The 12,635-nt window shown below is 41.2% G+C and overlaps 1 protein-coding gene across 1 annotated transcript; it reads left to right on the forward strand.

The window, feature by feature from the left end:
* The first annotated feature begins 2,115 nt into the window (after nucleotides 1-2,115).
* ZFP64 (ZFP64 zinc finger protein) lies at nucleotides 2,116-12,366 on the forward strand. The gene is made up of 6 exons (XM_061375346.1): nucleotides 2,116-2,279; nucleotides 2,826-3,065; nucleotides 4,450-4,611; nucleotides 5,582-5,644; nucleotides 6,222-6,473; nucleotides 10,312-12,366. Exons 1-6 carry the CDS (start codon nucleotides 2,225-2,227, stop codon nucleotides 11,610-11,612), a joined length of 2,073 nt encoding a protein of 690 aa, XP_061231330.1. The 5' UTR covers nucleotides 2,116-2,224; the 3' UTR covers nucleotides 11,613-12,366.
* Nucleotides 12,367-12,635: the final 269 nt, after the last annotated feature.

The raw sequence follows: 12,635 nt of genomic DNA on the forward strand, positions 1-12,635 counted from the left end.
TTCTGGAAAAAAAAAAAAAACAGCAAAATGACTTAAAAGACAGCTTTCAATTCTACAGCTCTATCTATACCGTGGAAAAATAGATTCAGGTTGATTATTTTTACCCTAAGATTTAATTTCTTTTGGATATATTCCCAAAACAGTCTCATCAGCACTAACTGTATTCTTACTTCTGTGCTCTACTTTATAGGTACTGGCTGTGTAGCTATGCTAACATAAAACCATCTGTATTTCCAGAAATCAATGCAAACTCCTTATATTTTATTAGAGATTTTGGATATATTTTGAAACTCCTAATGTTCCACATTTAATACCCATTGTGTGCAGTTTATTTAGCTTCCTTCTTCATTAGTTTTCAATGCATTAATCAAATTCTTAATCTAAAATTGGACTAAAATACACCTGAGGTCTTGGAGTGAGATAAATGTGATTCTTACGGCCAGCACTACAATGTGCTGTCTAACACAGTCAGTAGGTTTCAGAGGCCGGAATGAGAATTATCACCTTTTGTGTCGTATCTTGGTCCCCTAACAATCCCATGGCTGTGCTATATTGTTTTGGCAAAATGGGTCAACGGAAATGTTAAGCAGACACCAGTTTCCCAGGAGAACAGAACTTCAAGTGTAATATGAACTGGCATCTGAAGTCCTGGGTATGTTTACCGCATGCACAAGCTTGTTCTGCATTTATTAATGAATACACAGTCAAACCTACACAGCTGTAATACCATGTAGGACCAAAATCCAATTCAAAAGGACAAAGCAGAATTAATAGTTTGTTTTCCAATTCACATTACATCCACATTGTATGATCTTCAGTTACCCATCTTAGTCCATTTTCTTCCCTCTGCAGCCACTTTAACCCTGTGTCACCAGGGTAGAATTTTCCTTCCCACTACTCTGCACTTCTCAGAACACAGAATATCAAGGCCTAATGCAAGTTTGAAGGTAGTAGGAGCCTGAACTGGATGCAAAATGCATGTAGATAAAATGCCTGTCAGACTTCAGCTGCCAAACACTGAGTCTTTACTGATCCCATGCAAATGGAGCTTTCTGCATCTTACAGCTTGGTGAAATTCAAGTAGCAAAAGACATCTACCCAAACTAAACGGCATCTGACCTCCAAATTTCCATTTTCTACGCAGTGTACGTATAATGCTGGGCATCCTTCTTGAATCACTGCATTTTTAATACAGGGGAAAGCAGCATGCTTTTCAGTGAGCTGGCACTCAGTGAGCCGGTTTGGTGCTGCAAAGCACTAAATGCGCTTGGCACACAATGGGCCAATCCCCCCTGAAAACGCGTGTCATCATATAGGAGTCTCGTCCAACCTCAAGCATGAGGAACACTATGTGCCTGTACTGCACACCACAGCCTAGATCCAGAAACCCAAACAACAGAGAGGCCTTCAATAACTTCAGTGGGTTTCAGTTTCTTATTTGGCACTGTAAGTTAAATTATCTTCAACATTTGGGGTGAGCATGACTGAAGGAAAGGTTGAGGGCTTGTGGAAGACAAATGGCCTGTTAAGATGAGAGTTCTTCAATATGAAGACTGGCAAAAAGAGATGGAATACCGAAGTGGCTTTCTGGCAGTCTTGTCTGTGCAACCACTTGGGTTCTCTGCAGTTATTAGCGTTGCAGTAGCAGTAAACATGATTTTGCATTAAGGCCAGTCCTGCGACACAAAAAGCCAGAACTTAAGGCTGGTTTTCACTGCTTCTACTGCCCTACAACAATCTCAGTGCCAGCCCTAACTCGTTACCAAACTCCCATAAGCACATTAAAGCTCTAATGTAAGAGGAAGGCCTCTGCGGGAAGCAGTGCTGTCAGCCCTGCTACCACAGCCATTGTGGAGCAGCATGCCCACGCCACCTGCTTCACATGAAGGCACACACGGGACATTTCGCCTCCTACGGAACACGCAGGCTTAGCGTTGGCTGACGTAAAATTTAATAATGGTAGTGTGACTTCTTAGGAATGCTCCTGTACGGAGCGGGTGGCAGAAACGGGAGGCAGCTTCAGCCGCCCTAAAGCCAGGAAGGGGGACAGCAGCTCCAGCCCTCAGCCCTGCACTAAGTGAGAGCAGCGCGGCGTCGCCACTCCACTGAGCATGCTCGACTCCTCCACATCCGCCTTGCTCCGCCGCCGTGAGGCGCTGGGGGAGCGGCTCCCCGCCGGTAATAAGCCTCTTGCAGGAGCCGGGGTGCAGGACTTGCTGCCGCCATGAACCCCGGCGCCGGCGGGGGGGCGGCGCCGGCCTTCCCTGGCCCCGTGCAGTGTAAGTGCCGCTGCGCGCCCGCGAGGTATGCGCGCTCCGGGGCTCACACGGCGGAAACCGAGTTGAGCCGGGGCCTAGGGAGGCCCCGAAACATGAGTAGAGCATGAAACGGGCGGGAGCGGAGCCCGGGAACCTGGCTGCGGGGGGGGGAACCCGGGAATCTGGGTGAGCGCCGCGGCCGCAGCGGCGGCGAGGGCTGGCGGGGTGCCGGGCTATCGGCTCTGGCGAGCTCTGTGAAGAGACGCCGCGGCCGCTGGGCGAGTGCCCTCTGTGTGGGGCGGCGTGGGCCTCCGCGGGACGCTGAGGCCTTGGGGGAAACGTGTCCGGTGGCACGGGCTGCCCGTTCTTCTGACAGGCCCACTCTGAGGGTCCCGCAGCGCCCAATGGGCCCCTGCAGGCCTAAACAGGGTCAAACCACCCTGGGACCGAAGGGGCTCCCCCGCGGCCTGGGCGCTTGGTCAGTGGATGTCTGTGTGTCAGTTTGAGTGGTTTAATGCGTTCCCGGTTCCTTTGGACAAGCTCCTGACCATGCTTTTGCTCCCACAGTTCCTGGTGGCACCACTGTGCTGGTGGAGCTCACCCCTGACATCCACATCTGTGGCATCTGCAAACAGCAGTTCAATAATCTCGATGCCTTCGTTGGGCATAAGCAAAGTGGTTGTCAGCTCACTAGTGCGGCGGCCGGGGCCACTAGCACGGTCCAGTTTGTGTCAGAAGAAACAGTGCCATCAACACAGGCACAGACCACAACCAGGACAATCGCTTCGGAGACCCAAACCATAACAGGTACCATGGTGTTACAGACCAGCAGCTTGAAAACACTCAACTCATGCAAAGTGGCAGCATTATACAGCCCTCTGCTTGCATGCCCCTGTCACACTGAGCTAAAATCACAGTTTCACCATTAGTCATATCTGCAGGCAAAAGAAGAATAATAAGTGGTGTGCTGCCATCTTGGTTTGGTATGAAAACAGTTTCTTAATTTGCTAATTGAGATACAAGTTTACTTGCTTAGAGAATTGGTTAAATCTGATGTGGTGCATAACCAAATTGTGCAAAATAATTAAAAGTGTCAGTACTTCTTAAATATAATCAAATTACTATGCATTGTATTTTTTTAAGAGTGCTCTTGATGAAAAACAGACACAGGATTGCTGTCAGGCACCAATCCAGGCCTTTTTATGTGAGAACACTGCATTCCCTAGCATTGCTCCCACAACTAATTGGCAGGAAAAATATTACTCAAAATTTCTGCCTATGTGAAGGCTCAAGTGAGGTCCTGATCCTGGAGACATTTAACTAAAACTAGAATTTTGTTCCATGTCTGAAGGTTTGCCCTTCTATATATAGTTTTATTTTATTTTATTTTTGTCTGGAACCTTACTAAAATCCAAATTATTTGAGTTTAATTTGGATAGACAGATTAGGCAGAGAATCTGGAAGAGCAGTGAAACAGACTGAATTCAGGGCTCACTTCCAGGAATATTTATATTATAATCCCTGAAACTCGGTGTGGGTTTTGGATGAGTCATTTTTCTGCTTCATATTTACTCATCTTTAAAACAAGGGCAGTTATATCCCTGTGCCCTTTTGGGGTATAGCGTTGTCTAATTGATTTAAAAGCTGCTACTTTGGCTGAGTTTGTTTCATCTGTTATTCTTGTGGGTAACAGCTAAAAACGGTATAGTTGAAAAACACTGAACTTTCTTAACAGCTTAAAAAGAAAGAATTTGTTTACATGATGCCTCTTTGACAACGTTTGCCATATAAGTAATTTAAGATTTCTTCCCTTTGGGCTGTAGCATAGCCAGTGTTAAAGACAAACATACCTTTATTAATGTGAGACCTGGACAAGCATCAGAAAAATAACGAACTGCTGAAGAAACAACAGTGCAGTCAGATAGGATTCGGGGGGACAAGTGGGCCTATGTACGCTTGTACTAACTTCAGCATGGCTCATCTTGACAGAATTTTCACTGATTGCAGGATAGCAAAGGAGAGAAAAGACATTTTCCTTTCCCCTTCACCCAGGTGAATAGGAAGCCAGGAACAGGAATTTTGCTGGGAAAAAAAAACAGAGTAGATAAGTAATTAATGAAATTATAAAATAATTAGGTTTTTCTGGTTGGAGAAGTTAATGTTCTCAAATTGAGCTGTTTTATGTGTTTAGTTTCTGCACCAGAGTTTGTTTTTGAGCATGGCTATCAAACGTACCTGCCTAGTGAGAGCAGTGAGCCTCCAACTGCTGCTATTGTCACTACGCCACCAAAACCACGATCAAAAAAATCCACTTCCTCACATACACAGAAGAAATTAAACTGCTGCTATCCAGGTAAGATGTGAACTATACTTTCTTCATCTTCATTTTAAAATTGATAGGTTTTGATAGTTGTTACACACAGTAGCTCTGTCTTACGCAGTTACAATGTGCAGAGCCTGGAAGGCAACTTACAAAGGGTGTGATGTACCATTGGTACCAGTAGTAGTTTTGTTATTGATTTTACATATTGTTAGACTTCAGTCCTGTACTCTGGCAATGCTGCAGGGAGTTTGCTGCAGACATTGGTCTATGTCTACGTCATAGCAATGTAACAGCAGAGTCTTGCTATCTTTTCACTAACTGCCATTGTTGTACATGAGAAATATTACACATGCATTTCACATTATATGTTTTGTCTTTGGTCAGTTATCATTTTTATAAAGACAAATTGCACTGATGTATTTGAGACCTTCATGAGTAAAAACCATTCAATATGCAGAAAATATGGGTAGAGGTAGCCATAAAGTGAGTAGTCCTGTTAATGGTAGCAGAAGTTACAGCTTCCTTTTACAAGTTTGCCTTCATTTGAAAGGCACATTTCAAATGCATAGCATTCATTTCTGTACTCTGGAAATGTAGTACTTTCTTTCCACTTAGGCAGAATTCCTGAATGGTGAGCTGTTACCAGAGTTCCCAGTTGCACTAACTTGAAGTTGTACGTGGAATTAATTAGTTCCCCCAGCATCCCCTGTGTACTGTAAAGAGCATCTCAAATCCTAGGCAGAGATTCCAGAGAATTTGTTTCAAAGCTTACAGAAAATGGTAATGTAGAGAGTGAATTCCCTCCTAAGGGAAGCATTAGAAAACTGAAGCTCACAGATAAGCTGGTCACTATTTTAAGTAGATGTGAGTAAACAAGACAGGGAATTCATTTTCTGTTAATACTGAATTTATAATCATAATACTGAGAATATGATAGAATATTTTTATTATTTTGTTACATTTTCCTTGAATTTCATGATCTTCATCTTACTGTTGTCAGGTTGCCAGTTCAAGACTTCCTATGGTATGAAGGATATGGAACGTCATCTACGAACACACACAGGTTTATATAGTTGCTGTATTTTATTTTTTATTAGACTTTTTGCCAAAAGCTGTTTTCCCACAAAATAAAGTCTCTGTAGATAGGATGCATATGTATGTCAGTACCTGTATTGTAGTTCTGTGTGCCTGCGGAATTGCCCTTTGTGGGTAAGACATACCCCATTATGGGCAGTACCACTCATGAACACTGCACTGATCTAAGGCACAGTTAAATTTCTGAGGTGCAGGCCATGTGTTTATCAGGGTGCAGTGTGGTGTTAATGCATAAACCTAGTTTCTTCTTAACGTGGAGCAGTGACTCCAACATTTTACCTCCCTTCCCCCTAAACTGCAATTTCATAGTTGTAAGGGAGAAAGTTCCAAAGGGTCTTCTAAATATGTTGCACTTGTGCATGCAGCCTTCTAGAGCGTAGAGGAGTTCTTGGCTAATAGGATGGCTGCTGAAACCCAATGTCTAGCTTTTAAAAACTAGTCCAGTTCTGTTAAGTGTTCAGTGTGTGCTTTTTTTTTTTTTACTGCAACAACATCCTTATGGTGCAAAAATTCATGATGTGTTGATACTCTTCTGTTTGCTTCAGGAGACAAGCCCCATAAATGTGACGTTTGTAATAAGTGTTTCAGTCGTAAAGATAAGCTGAAGATGCACATGCGTTCTCATACTGGGCTGAAGCCTTACAAATGTAAACACTGTGACTATGCAGCCACTGACAGCAGCAGCCTCAACAAGCACCAGCGCATTCACTCCAATGAGCGTCCTTTTAAATGCCAGATCTGTCCGTATGCAAGCCGCAACTCCAGCCAGCTAACTGTACATCTCAGATCCCACACAGGTAAGTTTATACGAAAATTCAGATCTGCAAAGGTTTGAAGGTCGTAGGAAAGACCTTTTTTAAAAGGTATACAGGTGTCAAGATTGCAGAAAGGGCCTGTTTGAATTCTTGGAAGCACTTAGGCATCCAACTTCTGTGAATTTCTTGGGTATAGAATCTAGTAGGGCAGTACATATATACTAAAAATACCTGGAAACAATCAAAAGACAGATCTGATTCTTGGTAGATTTTCTTCTAAATTGATTTTGAAACTGTCAGATGCTCTCAAACCAGTAGAACTGTAGGATCTACTTGATGGATTGATTGATTGATTAATTAAGAGATAAGACAACCTAGGTTCCTATATGCATCTCTCAAATCAGGTCCACTATATTCGAAACACTAAAATTACCTTCTAATTAGTTATATCAGTGTAAACCTCAGCTGCATACTTTAGTTTTTCTTGCATCAGTAAATTATAAAGTAATTGGCAACTTAAGTTACATCATTTTTTGACCTTTGTTTGTGGTACCTGCCATTTGTAGACTGATGGACATTAACAATATCATATGAACAGCCTGAACTATGTTCTGCCCATTTAATTTTTGCTCTGTGGCTAGGTAGCTTTAGCCTTCAGCCCTATAAACATTGCATCATTTTATATTTGCATTGTTTGCCTTAAGTTTCATTTTAATCAGATTTCCCTTTTATGGATTGTTCCTATAAGAGGTTTTTTGTAAAGATACTGCTTTATAGTTGTCTTTGTATGTTGTTTTTCACCTAATCCAGGGTACCAAATTAGATTTTGTTTTGTCTGTGATACATTTGATTAGTTTGGTGAATTTTAGCTGCAAGGTGACTATGGTTCAGTGATTACTAGATTAGCTTTGAACCTATCCTACATCTGATTCCAAATTCAAGTACTAAACAACATTAGTTCAGATGTGTGCAAGATGGGATTTATTTTGAGTAAATAAAAGAAAGAAATCCCTTGTGCATTGTGAAGGAGGGCAAGGTTAAACCAATCTGTCTCTAGCAGAAAAGAGTATTTTGTACTTCACAAGTCTGCTGTGATGGAATAGGTAGGACTGTCAGGCAGTTATTTTACAGGTTTCCCTCTTTCTATTGCTCTGTAAGAAGATGCGATGGTCCGTCAAGATGGTATGCACACTAGTCAGAGAATATGGTAATGCATTTACCCCATGTCATATAAGAGCATGCACGCTTGTAGATTTGTGTACATGGCCCAGTATGCTTTGAATTTGGCTGTGGGAGAACCTGTGAATGATCATGATTCTTTTGTATTTCCAGCAGAGTTAGATTTTTGTGGCATTAAATATTGCAATAGTTGAGAAGCAGTTTAGGCTACCTTCTTTCTTTTTGGCAGATCAGTCTCTTGTATCATAAGCAATTGAATTGTGCTAAAATTCAAGCCTGTCTCTTCCATTTCTGCAGAATAAATCCTTTTTCCATAAAAGGACTTTTGATTCCCTGAAAAATGGCACAGGAATTTTGAAACTAATCGTTTCATCCTTGTTAGGTTACAAAACTGTTACGCACACAGACAGTTTTAGGAGAAAAGTGAGACTGGTATGTAGAATATATTGCTGGCTGGAATTAAAATTAGTCATACTCTAGAAGGTTGAGTGTAGTCTACATTGCACAGAGTGAGATCATCTACATAGCATTACTTGTTGAAGTACTCATCTAAAGATTAGTTTCCTGTTAGCCTGAGTAAAACCACTGTTACAACCAATAATTCCAGGATCACTCTTCTTTTTTAATTTCTGTTCTGTCAGTGTCAATTATGTATGGGCAGAAATGTAAAGAAATAAATGTAAAGTTATAGACCACTCTTAAAATAAATGGAACCAACACACTTTGCTATATTCAGTAAAATTACTAATTCCTTTTCATATATTGTGCTACCCTGTATGAGAATTAAGTCACTGAAATACATACTGTGCCTTCATCAGCAAAGTACATAAAAAGTCAGTAGCTGAGTGTGCAGTGGAGATTGTAAAATAAATGAGATGAACAAACAGTGTATCTTCATTAATAAAATCTGTTTAGTATAGATAATACACCATGCATCTCAATTATTAAACAGATACATGGATTAGCACAGTAGGCCACAACTTGATTTGAAAAATATGTGGCTAAACCAATGACATATGTAGCTGGATAAGCAAATTATGCAAAATTATACAGCTATCACAAACTCTATAAAATATTAACTTGTAAAATAAATCAGGCATTTGCAGTTTGATTATTAAAGAAGATAAATGCTTGCTGAAGTAAGTACACTCTCATTTTCCTCTCTTACCAAGGGTGTCTTAGAACCTAATAACACAGTTCTTTGACTTTTTGAAAATAGTATCTAGTTAAAGATTTCGTGCTCAGGTATTTTAGAGAACTACGTATTCAGGTTAAAGGAGAAAACCGAACAGTTATTTAGTTGGGTAGGTAGGTTTGCTTTGGATTGTTTTCAGTGACTTCAGAACAGAGTTACCAGGTCTTTATTCTGGGAATTTATAATGGACTAAACAGAGCTACAGCTTCATTTGCTCCTGCGTGTTGTTACACAAGCTTGCAAATAGAAAAAATGCAAAATAGTGTCTTAGTGGTTGTTCGTGTAGGTAGTCTGACATCAATAGACTTACAGAGCTCTTGCAGATGAGTGTGTTCATTTTTCGTGTTTTATCGATTAAGAATTTGACCTAACTTTCAACTACCATTGTTTGGTTTCTGAATCAGCATTGCTCTCAGGGGAAAAAAAAAAGAAAAAAAAGGCACTTGTGACTATTTTGTATACTTGTTTGCATGAATCCAGACTGATAGTAGATTTTCTTGAAGTGATCTGCAGAATGTTATTAGGTATGATACATAGTGCAAATATCACTTTCTTCATTGCTGTAGTGCCAGAAAAACAAAAGCTTAATGTTACTTCTCTGTGTGCACATTTCCCTAGAGTCATGTATTTGCATGCATGTTTCATTAGTCTCGCATTTGTCTTTGCCAGTTGCATTTATGTAGTTGCTCTGGTCCCCTTTTTTGTTGGGTTGTTTTTTCCTTCTTTTATTTTTGTAGTAATGCTCTGGTGGTGCAGTGTGCTGACACTGACCTAGGTATGGACTTTGTCCCCACATCTCCCTATGTCCTGACAAGAGTTTCCAGTGCCTTCCTGCGCCAGCAGTAGTATTTGTGTTGCACTGCAAGAACCAGGCTAAAAAAAAAAAAAAAAAAAAAAAAAATTTTTTCTTGTCAGGTAATTTAACTCACCATGTGAACAAATGTACAAGAAAGGCAGTCAGGAATATATGGCTGATATGTAAGCCTGGTGCCCGTTAAGCATCTGTTTCTGCAGTAGCCTACCATTTACCTAAAGTTAACCTACAAGCCTCCCTGTAGATCCTGGGTTAAATCCAAGACATGGACATGTTTATGTTGTTTTCTTAAACTTCAAAAATGCAGCAGCTGCTACAGTGTTTTTTTACTAATTTTTAACACTAGTTGGGACACACAGTTGCTAAAGAGGGGGAAATGAGAAACTTCGGTCACTTTCTGGAGCGTGCTGAACAGTTTTACACACAGATGCACTAAAAATGGAGAATACATCAAAGGTGCAGACATGAAAAAGCAACAGATGTTGTCAGACATGCTTGTGGAGTGTTTGCACACAAATATGTCAGACAGGGTGATAAATACTGTGTCATTAAAGTTCTCTACAACTTAAAAATTTGTTGGGAGTTTGCAGGTATTTAGAACACATCAGCTGTACATAATTCATTACAGCATTGGTGTCTCCAGTGGATCTTGGTGTCTCATGTGTAATTTGAACTGTGGTTTTTGTTGACAGGAGATGCTCCCTTCCAGTGTCAGATGTGTCCTGCTAAATTTAAAATCAACTCAGACTTGAAGAGGCATATGCGTGTGCATTCTGGTGAGAAACCTTACAAGTGTGAGTTCTGCGATGTCAGGTGTGCCATGAAAGGAAACTTGAAATCACACATTCGTATCAAACACAGCATGGAAAATACTCTCAAGTGTCCAGAGTGTGAATTTCAGTGTGGAAACAAAACAAGCCTTCGGCATCACATAAGAACGCATCAGCCTGAACAACCAGTGAAGTGCTCAGAGTGCAACTACTCTTGCTCCAACAAGGCAGCTCTGAAAGTGCATGAGCGTATTCACTGCAAAGATCGTCCTTTCAAGTGTGAATTCTGCAGCTTTGATACCAAGCAGCGGAGCAACCTGACAACTCATGTTAGGAAAGCTCATGGTGACAAAGTCAAGACCAAGAAGCAAACTGTGGAGAAGAAGGAAGGAGATAGGCCAAAGCAAGGTGGATCCAGGCAAGTTGCCAAATTGGATGCCAAGAAAGCATTTAAGTGTGACTTGTGCGATGCTTCCTTTGTCCGAGAAGATTCTCTTCGGAGTCATAAGAAGCAGCACAATATGTATAATGGATCTAAAAATAATGAACTGGCTGTTCTACAGCTCCAGATGGATCCTAGTCGGCAGACCAGCGCCCCAATTACTGTCAGTCATCTCCAGGTCCCGCTTCAGGCTGCTCAGGTTTCTCCATACAGTGAGGGAAGGGTCAAGATCATTGTGGGACACCAGGTACCTCAGACTAACAGTATCGTCCAGGCTGCATCAGTGAATGTTGTGCCTCCTACGTTAGTTGGCCAGACTCAGGAAGACCTCTCAGCCAACAGTCGCTTGCAGCTTTTGGGCCAAGTCAGTTTGTTGGCACCACCTCCACCTCCTATATCTCAAAGTGAAGCTGGGCCTGTGGCACAACCAACAGTTCTTCTCACAACCCATGACCAAAGCGATGGAAGTGCTTTACATCAAACTCTGATTCCTGCTGCTCCTGTCAACAGTCATGAGGCTTCAGCAAACCAGGCTTTCATCACCAGCTCTGGAATCAGCTGCTCTGACTTAGAAGGCCTTAATGCTTTGATACAAGAAGGAGCAACAGAAGTAACTGTGGTTAGTGATGGAGGCCAGAGTATAACAGTGTCCACTTCAGCTCCCCCTCCTCCTATCTTTTCTTCATCCTCTCACACAGAAGCCCCCAAGCAGACCTATTCTATCATTCAGAGTGGAGCTCACACAGCTTTGCTGTGTCCAGCAGACTCCATACCAGATTAGTCACAAAGTACTATTACTAAACAAATTTAAATCTCAGAGGCAGTGCTGAATTCAGCAGAAATGCGTAAGATAGAAGTGAATGCAGGATTTGTCCTGCGAAGCTAAATACCTTCCACCTACCCATTTTGCTTTCTGTACAGAGAAATATACATCTTGTATGTGAAAAAGAGGATGTGTGTATTTATGTGCCTCTGAAGTCAGAGGCTCTGTTCTTTGTAAAGTCTGAGCAGCGAAGCAACTGGTGAGAATTTCACCAAGCAGAAAGCTGCCTGGAATAATTCTTGTGTTGTGCTGGTTACAGTAACAAAGCCTCTCTCACTTCATTATAAATGATCTTCACAGTGGACTCATTCTTTCATGTACACACCAAAAAATAGTAGTCCAAGCCATTCTGAAGTTTTAAGTGAAGTCTGTTTCAATTACATGCTATGTATGCATTAGGTGTACCTGGCTGATTGTTGATCTGTAACAAATGTCTACTACTGGGTCTAATGCAGCTTCAGAAAAAATTAAGGGATCTGTTCCTTATTATATGTAGAAGTTGCTAGTACCTGGCAGTGAATCAGGAAATGCTAATGCAGAAGACCAGGTGGCCATTTTTAGAAAACAAAAGAATCTTGTCTGTCCATCAGTAACCGCTAACTTTGTTAGTAAGAACACTGTTGAAATCATGTATCTGGCACAGTGATGTCTGTCAGAGGCACCGGTGTTTTCAAGAGCAAAACAACTGCAAATACATTTTTTACAAACACTTCTTAAATTTTGTGCTTATTTTGGTGCTGCCTGTTTGTAGTTGCATGGGTGGTAAAAGCGCATTATGTTTTCGCTCTGCCCTTGTCAAAGAGGAAGAAGAAAAAGTTTGAAAAAGGAAAATATAAATGAAAAAAATAAAAGTTTTGGATCGAAGGTGAGAAACTCTAGCATAAATTCAGATTGAATCACAGTGAGATAGTAATTCATCATTATATGATGCACATTTCTATAATGAATGAAATCTAGGCTGTGTTTTGAACTATGCAATAT

The sequence above is a fragment of the Neopsephotus bourkii genome, unplaced genomic scaffold (genome assembly GCF_033783945.1).
Source record: "Neopsephotus bourkii isolate Nb327-2 ecotype Australia unplaced genomic scaffold, CSIRO-AGI_Nbou_v1 NB_1663, whole genome shotgun sequence".
In the NCBI taxonomy this organism is placed as follows: Eukaryota; Metazoa; Chordata; class Aves; order Psittaciformes; family Psittacidae; genus Neopsephotus; species Neopsephotus bourkii.